At 40.7% G+C, this 21586-nt stretch overlaps 1 protein-coding gene across 1 annotated transcript; it reads left to right on the plus strand.

Moving 5' to 3' along the window:
- The first annotated feature begins 476 nt into the window (after positions 1-476).
- On the plus strand, positions 477-19273 carry LOC310864901 (myosin heavy chain, fast skeletal muscle-like). The gene is made up of 42 exons (XM_083773730.1): positions 477-546; positions 1263-1309; positions 1711-1929; positions 2023-2166; positions 2336-2492; positions 2586-2613; positions 2706-2817; positions 2951-3043; positions 3128-3191; positions 3313-3411; positions 4381-4484; positions 4646-4784; positions 5054-5172; positions 6568-6717; positions 6811-6981; positions 7401-7588; positions 7770-7885; positions 8150-8214; positions 8450-8537; positions 8906-9023; positions 9109-9232; positions 9328-9464; positions 9795-10050; positions 11548-11790; positions 11946-12122; positions 12700-12845; positions 12933-13023; positions 13117-13506; positions 13857-13983; positions 14133-14251; positions 14339-14535; positions 15097-15280; positions 15415-15580; positions 15725-15849; positions 15993-16301; positions 16401-16604; positions 16689-16814; positions 18154-18324; positions 18408-18512; positions 18629-18724; positions 18909-19037; positions 19150-19273. Exons 3-42 carry the CDS (start codon positions 1723-1725, stop codon positions 19165-19167), a joined length of 5802 nt encoding a protein of 1933 aa, XP_083629856.1. The 5' UTR covers positions 477-546; positions 1263-1309; positions 1711-1722; the 3' UTR covers positions 19168-19273.
- Positions 19274-21586: the final 2313 nt, after the last annotated feature.

Raw genomic sequence — 21586 nt, forward strand, 5'->3', positions numbered from 1 at the left:
CCAGTGCTGCTCCTACATTGAAGTCAGTGCCATTATAAGACATCTGACATCAGGACATCTAACCTAAATCTGTGACAAAACAATAAAAAATAACATCAAACCCCCCAAAATGTGACTAAAGCTTAAGAGTCCTAAGAGTGTGAAGCATACAATGGAAATACCAGTGGTGTAAAGTAACTAATTACATTTACTCAAATAATGGTCAATTTTGTGGTACTTTTACTTAAGTGGAGTATTTGCAATTCTCAACACATTTACGTATTTACTTTCCTCACTGAATATTAAAATAATGTATCATGCTGTCATGACTATACCAAAACAGGCACCCCACACCCTGCCAATTATGCTATTTTTATATCAGAGCCACTGGCATGGTCATAAAGTTTATGCACCTCCAAGATGCACTATCCAGTATCCGAATGGACGAACGAACCATTAAAGGCCATTCCTACTTTTACTTTCTGCATAGCATGCAATTGCAACTCATATAAGCCTGCTGAGCTGGTTGACACGGACCCACTGCAGAGGTGTTCCGCGTTTCATCTGGTGAGTGACACTTTATCTGTCTTTAATAGTCCTAATGTGTTAGATATCTAAGCTATGTATAGTCATATAAATGTTTTAGAGATGTTATCTAATCCTAGTCATATAAACCAGACATGTTAATTAGCATTTCATTAATATGACTCCTTACATACCACATAGATGACCCACTTAGTGGACAGCATAGTCCACATAGTGGACAGCATAATTGATGTTAAAATGTACAGATTTAAATTATTGACTGTATAGTCTTTTATTTGTAATTATGGTGTAGGCCAGATTGGAATTTGCTTTTGTTCATACATTTCTATTTAGACATTTAAATTACGTTATAATTAAAGTTAAATAATTATTATTTTACTTGAGTAGTAGTTTGGCTAGTGTAACCACCTCTGAATGTAACCTTAATTCATACAATGGAATGAAAGTGTATTTAGAAAGGGGAAAATAATTCTAGCATTGCTTCAGTACAAAAAAAGAAAAAAGAAACAAGCCAATAACAAACAAACCAATGAAAAGAAGTGAATGGGCAAGCATCAATTCATTTCATTGCATGCAGTGATAATATTGGATGGAATGGATCACTCTTTTAAGATGTGGAACTAATGAGTAATTAAAAAATGTCTCTCATGAACTGCTGTGCGGCAAGAATGAACAATATAGGATTCATATAATACTAAATCATTCAACTCAAAATTATGTTTTTTCCCCACACTTAGGACTTGTACTGCACTCAGGATTTCACTGCTACTGGTAGAGGGGAAAAGTGAGTGTTCATAATTTTTCTGTTAAACCTAGCATAGTCCTACAATGATCTGCTCAGATGTCAAGTCAGCAAAGGTGTCAACACCATCTATTGTCTGTCTGTAGAAAGGCATACCAGCACACACTTTTATTCCATTTATTCTTTAGGTTCACACCCAGTAGCAGCAACAAATGTAGGCCCTTAGGCCTTCCTCAGCGTAAAATAAATATAAAATAAGCAGAGGAAGGCCTATGGGCTGAAACGTCTGTTTGTTGCTGCTGCTGGGGGTAAACCTTTAATAAACAAAGAATCCTAAATGGATAAAAAGTTAATGCTGTAATTCCTTTCTATAGACTACCCGATATTCTTATACTGAACTACCCAACTGAGTGCTTGCTTCTCCTCTCCTGAAATGTCTACAGAAAGCCGCCACCATGAGTACGGACGAAGAGATGAAGCAGTACGGCCAGGCCGCCATTTATCTCCGTAAGCCAGAGAGGGAGAGAATGGAAGCTCAAACTGCGCCCTTTGATGCCAAATCTGCAGCATATGTGGCTGATAAGGGCGAGCTGTACCTCAAGTGTAAGATTTTAAGCAAGGAGGGTACACAAGTCACCGTGGAAACGATTGACAAGAAAGAGGTAGGTGTATATAAAATCAAATAGTGGCACAGTACAACTGTAATCACATTAGATTCTGATGTTGTGCTTTTATTTTAATATTTTATTTTTTAGAAAAGAACTGTCCCTGAGGCGGACGTGCACCCTATGAACCCTCCCAAGTATGACAAGATTGAGGACATGGCCATGATGACCTACCTCAGTGAAGCCTCTGTCCTGTATAACCTCAAAGAGCGTTATGCAGCATGGATGATCTATGTAAGCTTTTCTACAGCAGTACACTATTTCACCTGTCAAAGAAAGAAAAACACAAACACAGAGTACAAATTACATCATCAAATGAAAAACCTTAGAAAAACAAATGCAAACAAACTCATGGTTCTGAAGTTATGTTCAATGTTAATGTTCTCTCTCTTCTCCCCTTCAGACCTACTCTGGCTTGTTCTGTGCAACTGTGAACCCCTACAAGTGGCTCCCAGTGTACGACCAGGAGGTTGTAAATGCCTACAGAGGCAAGAAGCGTATTGAGGCTCCACCCCACATCTTCTCTGTCTCTGACAACGCCTTTCAGTTCATGCTGATGGGTACGTACTAGTCAGGACAATGTAAACAAATACATAACTACAATGGTTTTGTGCTGTGTATCCATGACAAAAAAATTGCTTTACATTTTACAGATAAAGAGAACCAGTCTGTCCTGATCACGTAAGTTTCCATCATCTACTAGGCATTAAAAAAAGAACATTGTACACAAATTCACTAAGTGCATTTATCTGAATGTATGCGTTTATAACCAGTGGAGAATCCGGTGCTGGGAAGACTGTGAACACCAAGCGTGTCATCCAGTACTTTGCAACAGCAGCAACTGCTAGTGGAGAGAAATCGGCCGCCGATAGTGGTAAAATTAAGGTACTGTATATGTATATGTTTTTAACTTTAACAAAAATGTTTTGGAACATAAAGCATTTATATGAAATATAGCAATTCAATTTAAAAGAATTCAGACCAAATTTTAAATTGGGCGATGTCTAAAACATTCTAGGGGTCACTGGAGGATCAGATTATTGCAGCCAATCCCTTGCTGGAGGCCTATGGTAATGCCAAGACTGTGAGGAATGACAACTCCTCTCGCTTTGTAAGTGTAAAATAATGACATTTTATGAGTAAACCTGCAATAATTCCACACGACGGATGCAACTAATTGTGCTATATCAAACAGGGTAAATTCATCAGAATCCATTTCAACAATGCGGGTAAATTGGCCAGTGCTGATATTGAGACATGTAAGTATGAAGTTCAGAGATAAGAAAATATATATTTGAGGATTACATTTTGACTTATGTACAACCCATATAGATTATTATTATTATTATTATTATTAATTATGTTGTACAACCCATATAGATCTGCTGGAGAAGTCTAGAGTGACCTACCAGCTTCCTCTAGAGAGAGGTTACCATATCTTCTTCCAGATGATGACCGACCACCTACCTGGGATTATTGGTAAATGGAATTATACTGATGATGCAGTGAGAACATAAATTAACTAGAAAAGTCGCAATTTTGAAAAATTGCAAAGTGTGGTTGCCGCAATCGGTTACATAGGCCCCTCCCACTAATTATTCTAGCCAATTACAATGTCACGTCACCCCTGTGATCATGCGGAAGTAATTTGTAGGGGATTTATCCCCCCAAATATAAAATTTCTGCAACAAAATTAATGTTTTTTTTTCTTTTTTTTTTGCATTTGCGGCACCCCCTGTGGATGAAAATGGAATTGCCTTTTGCTCTGGGTTGATTAAACCACCCGTGACATGTTGGGATGGATTGGAAGTCTTTTGTAAAATAGGCCCCTCCCACTAATTTTGGACGACGATTACGGCCGCACGATACACACTATCAAAATTCTGTCTGTGTTGTTTTAATCGGATAGGTCCTCAGATCATGTGTACAAATGTTTTTGATATTTGGACATAATCTGTAGGAGCAGAAATTGTGTTTTGGAGAAAATTCGAAATGGCGGAAAATAAATTTGATTTTACGACCTACGGTTCAATAGTTGGGGGCTGTTATAGCGCCACCATATAGCCGACCGCTATAATTATAAGTTAATTAATTTTAATAATTATTAGGAACCTGCACTCCTAGTTTTGTAACTATAGCCCTTACGGTCTCTGAGGAAAAAATACTTCAACGTGACTTTTCGCATTTTCCGATTCATGTCAATGGGGAAATGTAATGCACAAATACATTAATTCAATCAGTAAACATTAAACATTTCTCTTAGCAAAATACAATTCCCGATGAAGCCGGTCAAGTGTGTGCCATGAAAACTGTGGGATAAGTAGTGAACCAAAGTTTAGGGTTACTCTAGAAAGAAGTAAAAAAAATAAAGTGTTACTATTACTAGTCTGGTTGAACCACACTAATGAATAGAAACACATGTTCACACTTTTTTTTATCCCTTCTCAGAAAGTTGTCTCATCACCAACAACCCATACGACTTCCCGTTGATCAGCATGGGTCAGATCACTGTGGCCAGCATTGATGACAAAGTCGAGTTGGAGGCTACAGATGTAAATGGACATTATTTTACATTTCTAATACTCACTGTGAATTGCAGTTGCTCTGCAAAAGAACATTTCTACAGCAGTGGTTTTCAGGCCATGATCTCCCAAAATAATCCTATTTAAACTGGATTGCTAATATAATGCTTAATCTCAATCTGAATCTTCAGGATGCTATTGACATCCTGGGCTTCAACGCTGAGGAGAAACAGGCCATCTACAAGTTCACCGGTGCAGTGATGCATCATGGGGTGTTGAACTTCAAACAGAAGCAGCGTGAGGAACAGGCGGAGCCAGACGGCACGGAGGGTAAGTTGCATCTTCAACAAAAAATGTGATAGTTCTATATTTATTTATTTCAAAAGAACTAAGCTAAATATATTTTCAATATATTGTCATTATTTATTTATATTATACTGTTTATACTGAAGGTTATTTGGTTTACCTAAATGGTCCTAGATTACTAGCTGTATGCATTCAATGTATTACCAATTGTGTTTAACTTTCTTAAATCGCACTCTGGTTAAGCGTCTGCTAAATGCCTGAATCGTAAATTGCAAATTGTATGTTCATTTCAGTGGCTGACAAGATCTGCTACCTGTTGGGTCTGAACTCAGCGGATATGCTTAAGGCATACTGCTACCCCAGAGTTAAAGTGGGAAATGAATATGTCACTAAAGGACAAACTGTGCCACAGGTGAGTAAAGTTACATTATTTCCATGTTCTGATTTCATACACACCTTATAAGTTGTGTCCAGACTGTTTTAAATCATTATTAAAATGATCCTCCAACGTTATTGTCTCAGCCAGGCTGAAGGCGAGGCAGAGATTATGTTTTGCACCATGTCTGTGTGTCTCTGAGCAGCTAATCTCAGGCATTGTTTGGCCGCGAAACTATGCATGCACACTCCCTGGATCGGTGGATCCCAGAGCAGAACCTCTGCCCCAAATCTTTCAGATTGGCGTAATCGGCGCGCCACTAGGAGGTCGATTTTTGCAAAACACATGTCCTAGTCCTACAGATTTTGTCCAAACATCATGCAAACCGGTACACAGTATCTCTATATCCATTAAACTGAACAAAATGCATGAACGCAGTGTGCAATTTCTGTGAAATTTTGCACGCATATTCCCATATTACAGCCGAGGAAGTAAACATTTCAAATCAGCCTCATGGTGGCACTATAACAGGCCGATTGGCATTTTTACAGGTAACTGCACTGATTTGCTTAAAACTTTGACCAAGGCCAAGGAAAAACCTTTGCCCTGCATTTTTGCTACAAAAACAACAGCACACTGCAGAAACATGTGCAGTTCCAAGTACCTCTATATACTGACATGTTTGGCGCCTGCTGGCCTAGTGGTCCAGGACAGGCGCATGCCACATATCTAGGCTCTGCCCGTAGTGCGTTGTGTGTTTGAGTCCCGTTCATGACAACGTTTGGTCCATGTTTTTCCCGGTCTCTCTCTCTCCCTCTTTCCTGTCCATCTTCACTTGTATCTATCAATAAAGGCAAACAAGCAAAAAACTAATCTTTTAAAAAAAACATATAAAAAAACTATATATATACAGTATATATGACTACACCTTGTGTATAGTGGGTATGCGCGTGACATAATCATCAAACCCGGAAGTTATGCGGGAATGTCTACTAAGTGGCAAAAAACTACTTTCTGGCCTTGACAGCCAAATAGAGAAGTTGTATTTGATTGCATCTAACTGACTGTCACTCACTTTGCCACTCGATTTGCCATTCACTTTATGCATGTACATACCCTCTATTGTGTATCCAACCCTAAAACCCATCCCGCTCACTCAGATCAGCTAACACAGGGAAGCTGTCAACCTTCCCTAAAGCTCTCGGGAGAGACTCTTCTCCCTTCTGGCTCTCAAACTTTTGGAATAAACTTTCCATTGCAGTTAGAACTGCAGACAAACTCAGAATCTTCCACCGTAATCTGAAGAGTCACCTCTTCAGACTCCACCCTAGCCCGTAACACTTGGTCTAGCCTTGAAAACCTTGCAGGCTTATGCAAAGGCTAAAATTGCTTAAATTGTGTAATTCACTATAATGTTCCTATTTCCTTTAGACAATGAACTCAGTCAGTGCCTTGGCCAAGTCCATCTATGAGAAGCTGTTCTTGTGGATGGTCATTAAGATCAACGGGATGCTGGACACCAAGCAGCAGAGAAACTTCTACATTGGTGTGCTGGACATCGCTGGTTTTGAAATCTTTGATGTAAGCATGGACTTGTATTATGTTGGAGACTAAATATTTTTGTCACAGTTACACATTTACAAGAGATTGGGCTAATGATATTTCCTCTCACAGTTCAACACCCTGGAGCAGCTGTGCATCAACTTCACCAATGAGAAACTGCAACAGTTTTTCAACCACACCATGTTTGTTCTGGAACAAGAAGAATACTTGAAAGAGGGAATTCCCTGGGATCTCGTTGACTTCGGCATGGACTTGGCTATCTGCATTGAGCTCATTGAGAAGGTAGGTACTGTACATGGACTTGGCTGCCTGCAATTGACCTGAATACATACACTGTTGCATTGAGTTGATTGAGAAGGTATAGAATTATTAATAGTATAGCGTATTATATTATTATGTATTGCTATGGACTTAGGTATCAGCATTGCGTTCATTGAAGGTATACAATTATTTTGTGCTTTAATGGACATAATGTACACACACACACACACACACACACACACACACACACACACACACACACACACACACACACACACACACACACACACACACACACACACACACACACACACACACATGCACACACAAACACACACACACACACACACACACACACACACACACACACACACACTTCTTTTTTTTTGTCATTGGCACTAAGCTTTTGTTGATTTGTCTCTTTTATCTCCTTCCCAAAGCCCTTGGGCATCTTCTCCAGCCTTGAAGAGCAGTGCATGTTCCCAAAAGCTACAGACAAAAGTTTTGCAGAGAAGTTGATTGACCTGCATCTGGGGAAGAACAAGGCCTTTGAGAAACCCAAGCCTGGTAAAGGCAAGGGTGAGGCTCACTTCTCCCTGGTCCACTATGCTGGAACTGTGGACTACAGGTGAACAGAACCCTATAGTATGCATATTATGCACTGTATATATAATTATATATTATATAATATAATATAACCGGAGCTGTGGACTACAGTTTTCGATTAATTGAGTATGGAGGACCCCAATGGAAACAAGCGATAGGCTTTTGTTAAAAAACTGTTAATAAAGTAATCAATCAATCAACAGCATCACAGGATGGCTAGAGAAGAACAAGGATCCTCTCAACGACTCTGTGGTGCAGCTGTACCAGAAGTCTACAGTGAAGCTGCTCTGTACATTATATCCCCCACCTGAGCCTGAAGGTATGTTTATTACAATTGGTTTGGAGCATTTAGCATATTGGGAACTGGAGTTATGGCTGTACCCCAGGCAATAGGAACACAAAGAGGGCGGGACAACAACAAATTAATATAGGACAATAATATAATATAATGTGTTCTATCCCCCACCTAAGCCTGAAGGTATTGTTATATCAATACTATAAACATTCAGAAACTGACAAGAGGGGAAGCATTTTCATTCTACTGTATATAACTAATGATAACTCATGATTCTAATTTAAACAGATAATACCAAGAAGGGAGGCAAGAAGAAGGGTGGTTCCATGCAGACTGTGTCTAGTGCTTTCAGGGTAATAATATCTTTTCATTATTATCAACATATATCCCTGTAAGAATGAAGCGTTATTATTATCAACATTATATCCATGTAAAAAATTAAATTAAATTAAATTAAAGTTTGAAGTAAAAGTTAAAGTATGTTTTTAAAAACAATCTAAATCTGCAAAGTAAGTAGTATCTAAAGAGTTCAAATAACTACAACATTCTATCACTTTTGACTAATTATAAACCTTTATGTCTCAATAGGCAAACTTGCAGTTGCTGATGACCAACTTGAGGAGCACACATCCTCACTTTGTGCGTTGCCTGATTCCCAACGAGTCCAAGTGTCCAGGTAAACAGAAAAGAAACATTTGACGCTTTATCAATTCTCTTCTAGAGGCCCTAAGGAAGACCGTGTATGCGGAAAAGGCTTTCGACCAGGTGGAATGTTCATACTTGTTCTCAGTGATGGAAAGATTTGACATGGGAGATAGGTTCATTACATGGATTAGGCTATTGTACAGCAACCCCACTGCAGCTAGGAGACTGACTAACCAGACACTGTCCTCACAATTTGCTTTAGCTCTAGGGCCCTTTTCCCAGACAATTATAGCAAATGCTATATTTCTATTTTGGTTGACTCGTTTTGACTCATTAAATGCAACTTTGGCCAGTGCGTAACTATTTTGTTGTAATAATAATGAAGCAACATATTTACAGGACTGATGGAGAACTTCCTGGTCATCCACCAGCTGAGGTGTAATGGTGTGCTGGAGGGCATCAGAATTTGTAGAAAGGGCTTCCCAAGCAGAATCCCCTATGCTGATTTCAAGCAGAGGTATCAATTCCTTTTTCCAGCAGCTTTTAGTTCCAAACGTATTAACGGGAGGCATGCAAAATGACCATGAACTTCTGCTAAACAGATACAAAGTACTGAACGCCAGCGCATGTCCCGAAGGCGCGTTCATGGACAACAAGAAGGCATCTGAGAAGCTGCTTGGGTCCATTGACGTACCTGTTGATGATTACAGGTTTGGACACACCAAGGTAAACACACTCCCAATCTGGTTTAACATTATGGACAGAGGACTAAAATAGATGTTATGGTTGTTTAGTTACAGTGTTTGTGACATTGTATTCAGGTGTTCTTCAAAGCTGGTCTGCTGGGTGTCCTTGAAGAGATGCGAGATGAAAAGCTGGCTGCTCTGGTCGGCATGACTCAGGCAATCGCAAGGGGTTACATCATGAGGAAGGAGTATGTCAAGATGACGGCTAGGAGGTACTTTGAAAACATCTATTCAATAAAAGAAATAAAGTGTCAAATCACTATAATAAAATAGCAAAAATTGCAGAGCAAGCTTTTGATGATGGTGGCAAGGAAAAATCTCCTTAATAAACAGCAGAAGAAACCTCTAGCAGAATCTGGCTATAGGATGGGGGGGGTCATCCTGCATTTACATTGCGGCGGTTAACAACAATAATACCAACAGCAATAATAACAACAACAATAGTACAACTATAATGACACAATTATATAATAACAGCCTGCAGGCGTATTACATGGAAACCCTCAATCTACATTTCAATCATGATCCACTGTTGTCCACAGAGAGGCCATTTACAGTATCCAGTTCAACGTCCGCTCATTCGTCAATGTGAAAAACTGGCCATGGATGATGGTCTACTACAAGATCAAGCCTCTCTTGCAGAGTGCTGAGACTGAGAAGGAGCTGCAGAACATGAAGGAGAACTATGAAAAGATGAAGACTGACCTGGCCACTGCCCAGGCCTTGAAGAAGACACTGGAAGAGAAATTGATAGCTGTGGTGCAGGAGAAGAATAACCTTGCAGCAGCATCGGCATCAGTAAGTAGCTACACTTGTACAGGAAATTGTTACAGGAAGTTGCTAATATTTCATATTGTTTATCATCTTAAAGGGCAAGACCACTTTTTTGAGATTTGAGTTGTATAGTTACGTTGCCATGCCAAGAAATCAAAAAGAATTGCTCCATTGATTAGAAATTGATAATTCAAAATATTCTCCTCGTTGACGCTGAAAGAGCTCTCATAGTCACTCTTTTAAATTAACACAAACTAAATTGATTCAGACAATAGCCTATAGAGCATCACCAAACCCAGTACTCTTTTTGTTTTTAATAATAACGTTAACTTCCTGTTGAATTTACTATTTGAAGCAAAATTAATCAACAGGAATTTTACATTTTATAAAAGAAAAACTAACAGAACTGGGTTTGGTGATGCTCTATATTGTCTGAATCAACTTTGTTTGTTTGTTTACGTACTAAAAGAGTGACTTTGAGGGCTTAGGTCGAAACGTTAGTCGTTCTGTATACTAGTACCTAATAAAAGGCTCTAAATGTCCGTGCTGCTCCAGTGTCCTCTCCTCCTTCAGTGACTTTGTGAGCTGTTTCAGTGTACAATGTAAGTCAATGAGGAGAATATTTTCAATGATCAATTTCTAATTACTAGAGCAATTATTTTTGATTTCTTGTCCACATTTGGAGAACATCATGATGGCAAGGTAAATACACAACCCAAATCTCTACCAAAGTCGACCACCAGGCATTCTCTGCCATGGTATACATTGCAGACCATGGCAGAGAATGCCTGGTGGTCGAACGGCTGTTCAGTACAAGGGCCTGACCCAATTTGACATTCTTCTGTGGGGAGGGTGAATTTGAATATGCAACTGCTATTCACCCACGCACTACTATAGTATATCCTTTTGGAGGAGGTTGATACACTACTATATTATATCCTTTTGGAGGAGTTTGATTAGTTTGAGCATAGACTGACACCACGTTAGACAGGAACGCCCACAAATGTCACATCCGGTTTTAGCCCAGGGTAAGAATTTTCTATGGCTGCCAATGCAACTTGGTCCAATCCTTAATCACATACGGACAAACATCTATGCTGATAATATCTAACTTGCGGAGGTAGCGTGCCTTGTCCACGGGCAACAGATCTTTCAACGTATGGCATTGCAAATACGTTTGCAATATTGTTTTGGAAATGCCGCAAATTGCATTGCAGTGAACGAAAGCAAATCACAACTTCCCCCGGGGGTTGGCGGAGTCACAGCTTGAAGCTCTGAATACGCGCCGTGGTGTCAGTCTATTAGTCCGACATGCGGGAACAGCGGTCGGACTACCGCTCGAACATGTGCTGCTCCCGTGATTGCGGTTGTGGTTATGTTAGGGATAGAGGTAGGTGGTCGGTCTAATGACCGTCGGATCAAAACACGTGTCGGAACTTAGTACTGCACCCCTCCAGCTTCTTCCTTGTCCTCACCTCACCCAGAACAAATGCTGACAAATTCATTTTCATTGACAACTAGGGAGACGAGGCTCTGAATGATGCTGAGGAGAGATGTGAAGGTCTTATTAAAAGTAAGATCCAGTTGGAGGCAAAGCTCAAAGAGACGACCGAGAGACTGGAGGACGAGGAGGAGATCAATGCAGAACTGACTGCCAAGAAGAGAAAGCTGGAGGATGAATGCTCTGAGCTCAAGAAGGACATTGATGACCTGGAGCTCACCTTGGCCAAAGTGGAGAAGGAGAAACACGCCACTGAAAACAAGGTATAGATTATACTCAAGATCATACACTAGTTACAGACTTGTAAGGGTCAATTCCTCCCCTAAAGGAACCCTGAGAGTCCCTGGAATGCACTTTGAAAAGCACTGATTGAATTTGAGCCCTTCTATGACAACACATTATGTTTTGCTTCTATCAGGTGAAGAACCTGACTGAGGAGATGGCGTCTCAGGATGAGAGCGTCGCTAAGCTGACCAAGGAGAAAAAAGCCCTCCAAGAGGCCCATCAGCAAACCCTGGATGACCTGCAGGCAGAGGAGGACAAAGTCAACACTCTGACCAAGGCCAAGACCAAGCTGGAGCAGCAAGTTGATGATGTGAGTTTACCAAAGGGAATCAGATGTTTTGAATTTAAAGATGGAGTGCAGTGATTTCTTTCCACCCTAAAACATGATCATCAGGTACTATTATTATATGAGGTGGACAATTTCTTTCCCAAAAAGTGTACAGTATTTGTTAAAATGTTGTTTTTATGTGGACACGCCCACCATTTCATTAAGTATGCCTGGTTTGCCTGGTGGGTGGTGATGGGTGGTGATCCACCTGAACTGAAGCCACACCCACAGCTGTTATTGGATGAGAAAGAGGGAGGGGTTAGGGATGATTTTGTGATGTTACTATATCACTGTTTTTTCATTGGCACGTTTGAATGTCAATGTTTCAGCCTCCAGGAAGAAACCCTAAATACAAAGGGAAGACATCATTGCAACCTTGAACCTTGCACATAACAACCACACCAAGGGGTCTAATGAAGTACTGTGATCTTATAAACACATGAAAAACTGGAAAAGATACAAATATCACGGCACTCCATCTTTAATATTATATGTTTATTACTTACTTACGTATGTTTATTGTTGTACTGATTAATAAGAACAATAAATTGTTGTGCAGTTGGAGGGTTCTCTGGAGCAAGAGAAGAAGCTCCGCATGGACCTGGAGAGAGCCAAGAGAAAGCTTGAGGGTGATCTGAAACTGGCCCAGGAATCCATCATGGACCTGGAAAATGACAAGCAGCAATCTGACGAGAAGATAAAGAAGTAATGTGCACCAACAATATGAAATGTCATGGAGAGAAACCACCTGCAGAATGATGCTAAAATATGACTATTGACTTTATTCAACAGGAAGGACTTTGAAGTAAGCCAGCTTCTGAGTAAGATTGAGGATGAACAATCTTTGGGGGCCCAGCTGCAGAAGAAGATCAAAGAACTCCAGGTATTTTTATTTTCTGTAAAATCATTAATAATAAGTAGGCCTAAGTGTGAATGGTTATTTTCAGATGTTAATCTAACATCATTCATTTGAAAGGCTCGTATTGAAGAACTGGAGGAGGAGATCGAGGCAGAGCGTGCCGCTCGTGCCAAAGTGGAGAAGCAGAGAGCCGATCTCTCCAGGGAACTTGAAGAGATCAGTGAGAGGCTGGAGGAGGCTGGAGGCGCCACCGCTTCTCAGATCGAGATGAACAAGAAGCGCGAGGCTGAGTTCCAGAAGCTGCGTCGTGACCTTGAAGAGTCCACCCTGCAGCATGAGGCCACTGCTTCTGCTCTCCGTAAGAAACAGGCCGACAGCGTGGCGGAACTTGGTGAACAGATCGACAACCTCCAGAGAGTCAAGCAGAAACTGGAGAAGGAGAAGAGTGAATACAAGATGGAGATCGATGACCTGTCCAGCAACATGGAGGCTGTTGCTAAGGCAAAGGTATGATGAAATGCCATGGTATAATATCATTCTTGAGACAAAATAAGGTGTTTAAAGTTAAATGAAATACTCAAATTTTAAAACTGATAGTTTCACATGGCATTAAAAGGCAGTCTTTATAGCTCAGATTTAACAGTGGGAATGTTTAAAACAAGTAATCTTGTGAACGAGTATGGTGATTGAAAACTCTAAATGTTATGAAGCTGTTAAGATAGTGTTGGGTAAGGAAACCATACAGTTATAAACCGGAGGGCGGGATTATAGACTCCATCGATTGGCTTTGCTTTATCAAAGCAATGAACCTATCTGAAAAAAAAAGATGATTGAACATGTATAATGTTCGTTTCCAGGGAAATCTTGAGAAGATGTGCCGCACCCTTGAGGATCAACTTAGTGAAATCAAGGCCAAGAGTGATGAAAATGTTCGCCAGATCAATGATATCGGCGCTCAGAGAGCAAGACTGTTGACAGAGAACGGTAAATGTTCATTTAATCATAAATCATTTGTCTACATGGTTTGTCGATGGTACTTGAGCAAATTGACGCTATTAGAGATAATGCTTTTGATCCACAGTGATTCCAGGACCGATTATATGTTTGAAATTAATATTCAATTTTCTAATTAGGTGAGTTTAGTCGTCAACTGGAGGAGAAAGAAGCTCTGGTCTCTCAGCTCACAAGAGGCAAGCAGGCCTTCACCCAACAGATTGAGGAGTTGAAGAGACTTGTTGAAGAGGAGGTTAAGGTGAGGAACAGATTATTTTCCCTTTTAGTTTCATAATCTTTGTCATTTCATTCAGCTGACATTGTTTTTTCTATTTTCTTCTGACAGGCAAAGAATGCCCTTGCTCATGCTGTGCAATCAGCTCGCCATGACTGTGACCTTCTGAGGGAGCAGTTTGAGGAGGAGCAGGAGGCGAAGGCAGAGCTGCAGCGTGGAATGTCTAAGGCCAACGCTGAGGTGTGTCAGTGGAGGAGCAAGTATGAGACTGATGCTGTCCAACGCACTGAGGAGCTGGAGGAGGCCAAGTAAGTCAGCAGTGTTTTTACCATAGAGTTATCCCGGTATATAAACTAGAGAGCGGACAGCCCCCACTATTAATTTCAATAGAAGTTGCTCACTGGCATTTGAAGCACCCGGAAGAACGCTCTACTGCCGCATTGAAAATGTGGAAGTGCTAACTCGTGAACAAGAGCTCTGTGTTAAACCCCAGCTGCGCACTCTTTTGCTCGAGCTACATGCGCACGAGCAAAACCGCCTGCCTGCATTTGCAGCTTTGGCCAGAAGGGTTGGGCGATTTCAACGTTTCCCAGATGCTCTGGGGGCCCACTGTCAGGTACCACTAGGCCTGTCGCCCAATCGCAATTATCTGAGATAATCGCTTGAGATTTAAAAAAAATCTAAATGGGCATAATCGTGATATTCATTTCAATGTCAAAATGTCAAAAAAAAGTTTTCCAACATTTTCAGAAAGAGTGGAATTAGCAGATCTACAAGGTCAAAACGCATCACACGTTTTGCCCTAGGCTCCACTCACTATACAAAACATTTCCCACAATAATCGAATTCCATTGAAAACTGATCAACAGGAAGAAGCTCGCCCAGCGTCTTCAGGAGGCTGAGGAGCAAATCGAGGCTGTGAATTCCAAGTGCGCCTCTCTGGAGAAGACCAAACAGAGACTCCAGGGTGAAGTGGAAGACCTCATGATTGATGTGGAGAGGGCCAATGGTTTGGCTTCCAACCTCGACAAGAAACAGAGGAACTTCGATAAGGTGCTTTGACGTACATTATTACAAAATAATTATTGTGTCCTTAAAGTGGAGGTAAATGCCACATTTCATTACAAATGGTGTGCAGGTCCTTAAAGTGGAGGTAAATGACACATTTCATTACAAATTGTATGCAGGTCCTGGCAGAATGGAAGCAGAAATTTGAAGAGGGACAGGCAGAACTGGAGGGAGCTCAGAAAGAGGCTCGTTCTCTCAGCACTGAGTTGTTTAAGATGAAGAATTCCTACGAGGAGTCTCTGGACCAACTGGAGACCATGAAGCGTGAAAACAAGAACCTGCAACGTACGTTTTCAGATCATTCTTTTAAGAGCAACAGTTAAAAAAATAAAAAAATAAACAGATCAAATGGTGGATCAGGCTACAACTTTATTAAAATGAAAATACAAAATATTTGCTGACTGATTAATTACTTTCAATCCACTGCAGAGGAGATCTCAGACTTGACTGAACAGATCGGTGAGACTGGAAAGAGCATCCATGAGCTGGAGAAGTCCAAGAAGCAGACAGAGACAGAGAAGTCAGAGATCCAGACAGCCTTGGAGGAAGCAGAGGTATTCAATAAAATACAGACATCTATAACCTAAAGTTTTATTTATTTCAATATGTTTTACATTCAAACAGTGTAGCAGTATAATGATGGATGTTATATTAAAAAAGTCCTAACACCTTTTGATCCTGTATTTTTGCATTTCAGGGTACTCTGGAGCACGAGGAGTCCAAGATTCTCCGTGTCCAGCTGGAGCTCAACCAGATCAAGGGTGAGGTGGACAGGAAGCTGGCAGAGAAGGATGAAGAGATGGAGGGGATCAAGAGGAACAGCCAGAGGGTTGTTGACTCCATGCAGAGCACTCTGGATTCTGAGGTCAGGAGCAGAAATGATGCCCTTAGAATCAAGAAGAAGATGGAGGGAGACCTGAACGAGATGGAGGTTCAGCTGAGTCACGCCAACCGCCAGGCTTCTGAGGCCCAGAAGCAGCTGAGGAACGTTCAGGGACAGCTTAAGGTGCAAAACATATTTAGACACATCTTCAAACAATGGAACTGCTTTGAACAAATCACATTCTGATGTTTCTCTTATCGTGACCACCTCTATTTATTTTAGGATGCCCAACTGCACCTTGATGATGCTTGCAGAGGCCAAGAAGATAGCAAGGAGCAAGCTGCTATGGTGGAGCGTAGGAACGGTCTAATGGTCGCTGAGATCGAGGAGCTGAGAGTGGCTGTGGAACAGACAGAGAGAGGCCGCAAAGTGGCTGAGCAAGAACTGGTGGATGCCAGTGAGCGCGCTGGACTGTTGCACTCTCAGGTAAGTCAATGGAAAAACTCAACAAGATATTTTTAACATACAACTCATTCATACTTGCATTGCTAAACTGAATCTTTATTTTAGAACACAAGCCTTGCGAACACCAAGAAGAAACTTGAAACCGACCTGATCCAGGTCCAAGGTGAAGTGGATGACAGTGTTTCAGAAGCAAGGAATGCTGAGGACAAGGCCAAGAAAGCCATCACTGATGTAAGTTAGGAGCTCTGCCTCTTATCCAATATACCAGGACAATTAGACATCCTTATGGCATGCTTAATTATTACAACTAGCCCTTACCCGTTGTGAGATATTTGCCCCCCCTTGTGGCCGTGGGGGGTACTGCGCCCGGGTGCGTTTGTAATTGACTAATAAATAAATTAATAATCATTAATGTGTCAAATCGAAAAAAGGGCTTTGTTACGCCCTCCATATACATATGGTCAATGCCTGGGAGTGATTGGTGCAGGCAGTAAGGAGCTATGGCAGTGTTTCTGACACACAGACACACACACACACCCCCACACACACACACGCAGACAGACATTGTTAGAATTATAGTATGATGATTGAGAGAATTCCACACCCACATTCCTTTGTGTCGGAGGTTTTGGTGACACAGAGGTGGCGACAGAAGTGTTGGCAACACAGAGGTGGCGAGTCGGCGACATACATTTTATTTCTGTTCAGAAGTTCTTTCAGTACTGTAGCATCATGATGCTCAGTGACATCATAGAGGGCAGGTTTGTTTCCCTGACCACATCCCTGTTTTTTTTTTACTTTTCTTTCGCATTAGTGTTACTCTCTCACCCGTGTTTAGTGAGAGAGTGATCCCACAATGGGGTTTTGATTAGCTTTTTCTTTTTTGTTATTCTTTTCACTGGATCATTCCCAGGAATGGATGGACCAAAGGAGAAGTTCCCAGCTCCATTATTAACACGCTAGCATTTATTGATATATATATATTTTTTTCAAATCTAATTGTGAAAAGCCACATTTCCAGTCTACCAGAAGCAGTATTAACCTAGGAAGCTGAACGGAGCCTGGACAGGCCTTGTTTACAATATGAATCCAAACCGGGGCACTGGAGAGCTCCACATCGTCGGCTCTGTGCCGTCAAAGAAACGTCGTTATGACCAAAATGCCATCTGGGACAAGGAATAGGAGATATGGATTATTATGGCGACGACAATCTAAGATGGGCGATCCAGTGCTGTGCTAACAACATAGCTAGCTAACCGGCTAACGTAAGTAGGATTATGGCTCGATCGATCGAATGCACTATAAAAGCATTAATCAACGGCAATGGTGGTAAGCCTTGTATTAAAAATATGGTGGGGGGTTTTGCCCCCCTATGATGTTTTTGTTTCCCTCTGGTCTTATGACCACGATTAGTATCTGTTTATTACCCTATTATTACCTGTTATATTACAAGATATTTTCTCGCAGTCAACATTGATATAAATGTAATCTATGTACCATGTTTGTCAAGTGTGCAGTGACATGATTATTTCCTTGCAGGATAATTAAGTACATTTTATCTTCTTTCCAGGCTGCTATGATGGCCGAGGAGCTGAAGAAGGAGCAGGACACCAGCTCTCACCTGGAGAGGATGAAGAAGAACCTGGAGGTCACAGTCAAGGACCTGCAGCACCGTCTGGATGAGGCTGAGAACCTGGCTATGAAGGGAGGCAAGAAGCAGCTCCAGAAACTGGAGTCTAGGGTAAGATGTGGTTTACTTCAACACAGCTTATAGTCAATGAAATAAGAATATGTAATTTCATAGTGCATAATTCCTTTGTGAAGGTGCGTGAACTGGAGGGAGAGGTCGACAATTCACAGAAAGGTGGAGCAGACGCTATTAAAGGTGTCCGCAAGTACGAGAGGAGAGTGAAGGAGCTGACATACCAGGTACTATCATGTTCACTTAAATATCCATCATGCCACTAACTAAATGAATAGATTGCATGAACTACAAAATACAAATACAAAGAACTATAAATGTCATAAATTCACTCTCACTTCAGACTGAAGAGGACAAGAAGAATGTTGCCAGGCTTCAGGATCTGGTAGACAAACTGCAGATGAAGGTGAAGGGCTACAAGAGGCAGGCTGAGGAAGCGGTAAGACAATATACATCATTAGTTGTGTTCGCCATGGGCTAGAGTGTTAATAGTTAGTGTTAATAACACTAACATGAACATTAGCCACAACCACACTTTACAGTTTTTCTGAAATTGTCTTGCTTGGACTGTAAGGTGCTCTTTTCAAATATTGAGGCTTTGAACCATCTCTATCATATTGTAGGAGGAAGCAGCCAACACTCACCTGTCTAAGTGCAGAAAGGTTCAGAATGAGCTAGAGGAGGCAGAGGAGCGTGCTGACATCGCTGAATCCCAGGTCAACAAGATGAGATCTAAAAGTCGTGACTCTAAGGTAAATAAATACATGTGCAATATCAAGGTTTATTATGTTGGCTGTCTAAGATGGCTAAGATTTAACAAAATAAATCATGTTGAATATCTAATAGCATACTCCTATTTTACAGGGAAAGGATGCTGAATAACTTCTCCAATACAACTCACCATAAAAACTCATAAAATATGACGCATTGTATTCAAAATGTCATACAATATGACCCATTGTATTCAATAAAGGTGTCATTTCATGTATTCATTGTACATTGTATTCATTACTTCACTTTGTATTGTCAGGTTGGTCAGAGTATTCTGTTTTCAATTAACTCACACGTCCACTATATAGTATATACTATTTTGTAAAACCATTGCAAGGATAAATAAATGTACTTAAAGCAGCACTATATGTAACTTTCCTCTTCTACGGATTTGAACCCAGTTTCCTGTGTGCTGTGCTGAAATGTTACCATTGATCTAATAGAGCTGGCCTGCTTGCTCAGGGGATAAATTGAATCTTGACCAAAATTCATATCAGATCCTGTGTCTAGCTGAGACGTGACCTTTGACATTATCTAAATGTCTCTAGAAGAGCAGGGAGACGAATGCTACGACCTCAAATATATAAGTTATCTTGTATTAAAGGGCCACTTCACCCCTTTTGCAACCAGATCTTATTTTAAATGAGCATTCAGTGATTTGGAAACCCCCGGTCCATTTTAGTCATGATGCCATGTTCAGACCCAAATTTGTCATGAAAATGTGACTCACTTCCTTTCTGGAAGTCAAGTCACAACTTCACGCAGCCTCCCCCTCTCCACAAGGAGGGGCAGTGCACAAAAGCATTATGGTTATTGTAGGAATTCAGCTATCCAGTCAAACCCTAGTCAAACACACAGACTTCATTATTTTTCTGGCCATAGGGTGCACATTTGAAATTGTTATCTACTACAAACACTATTAACATTGAGTGACTGCAGTTTCTTCCAGCGGTGAAATGTCCCTTTAAGTATAATGGTACAATCCAAGCTGTGTTTTGCCATTGCATGGCAGGCACATACTAATACGTGTCACAAATCTGTACAAAGAATATATATGACATTATTTTAAAATGTTCAATAGTTATACAAAATTAGTTTAGCTTTTGCATATTTGCGACTGCAGGTCGCAGTTTACTATGAAAACCTTAATTTCATTAGTCATTCGTTAGTCAAGTCTTGTGTCAATCAGTCCGTCACATGCTCCATATATGGCCATCTCCATATATTAAGATCGATTAAGGCCGTTGAGAGATTTAAAGGTAAATAGGAGGATCTTAAAATCTATTCTCTGTTTAATGGGGAGCCAGTGGAGTGAGGTTAAAATGGGTGTGATGTGGTCAAACCTTTTGGTACCAGTGAGGAGGCCTAGGCATTTTGGACTAATTGTAGTCGTCCGAGGACTGAGAGAGGATTGGGGGATACCATAATATAGTGCATTACAGTATAGTCTAGCCTTGAGGAGATGAATGAATGGATGACTGTTTCGAATTGTTTAGGGGGGAGGTAGGGTTTGATCTTGGCGAGTAAACGTAGGTGGTAAAAACTTGTTTTAACAACAAAGCTGATCTATTTGTCGAAATTGAGGTGGTTGTCGAAAATAACGCCAAGGTTTTTTGCACTGGTATGGATGGTGGATTTGGTGGCCGAGGTTGTTAAAATGAGGTAATTAAAAACTTTTAGGAGTGCTGTTTCCATACTGTGGCCGGGTCTAAAACCAGATTGAAAATGAGGTCATGATTAGTTCAAAAGGATTGTATTTGTGTGTAAACTATTTTCTCCAGGACTTTGGAGAGGAAGGGTAAGTGATATTATGGCTGAGTGGTCATTGTTGACAGATGATGTCACTGTTATTTGCTTTACAAAAGGTCACAATTGTTAACGTAAATAATGTTAGTGTGTTCAATCTTAACAGGGGTATATTATAGAGGAATCTAATATGTTGAAAACTATTTTTGACTGGCCACCAACAATGCATAGGGCTTCAATAATTTACAAAAGTATAATGGAATTACAAAGTGCAAAGACTGAAAATCTTAGATTAATATGGCAAAGGGATTTAGGATGTGAAATAAGTGAAGAGAAATGGTCAAATATAATTTCCAAAGTTGGGTGGGCCACTAGGGATATTCAAAGCAAATTTATACATTACAAAATTATACATAGATTCTACTACCCTGTGAAACTGTTTAGGATGGAAGACAGTGTTGGAAATGTAAAGGGGAAAATGGTACATTTTACATGCTTTTTGGGAATGTCCTGTGGTTATACCATTCTGGAAAGAGGTACTGGGGAAACTTGGAGAATGGATGGGGCTAATACTACCAGAATGCCCAAGGTTATGTCTCTTGGGATATCGCACAGTGCTGCCACAGGGGGTCACCAAGGCACAACATGCATTGGTGACTGCAGGTCTTATTACTGCAGCCAGGTTGATACTGAGAAACTGGAAGAGCTCTGCTACGCCAGAGATCACAGAATGGACCCAACTTATGACTGAAACTGCAACCTTTGAATACTCAATTGCCAGGAG

This window comes from Protomyctophum parallelum (genome assembly GCF_964188405.1).
Source record: "Protomyctophum parallelum genome assembly, chromosome: 9".
Lineage (NCBI taxonomy): Eukaryota > Metazoa > Chordata > Actinopteri > Myctophiformes > Myctophidae > Protomyctophum > Protomyctophum parallelum.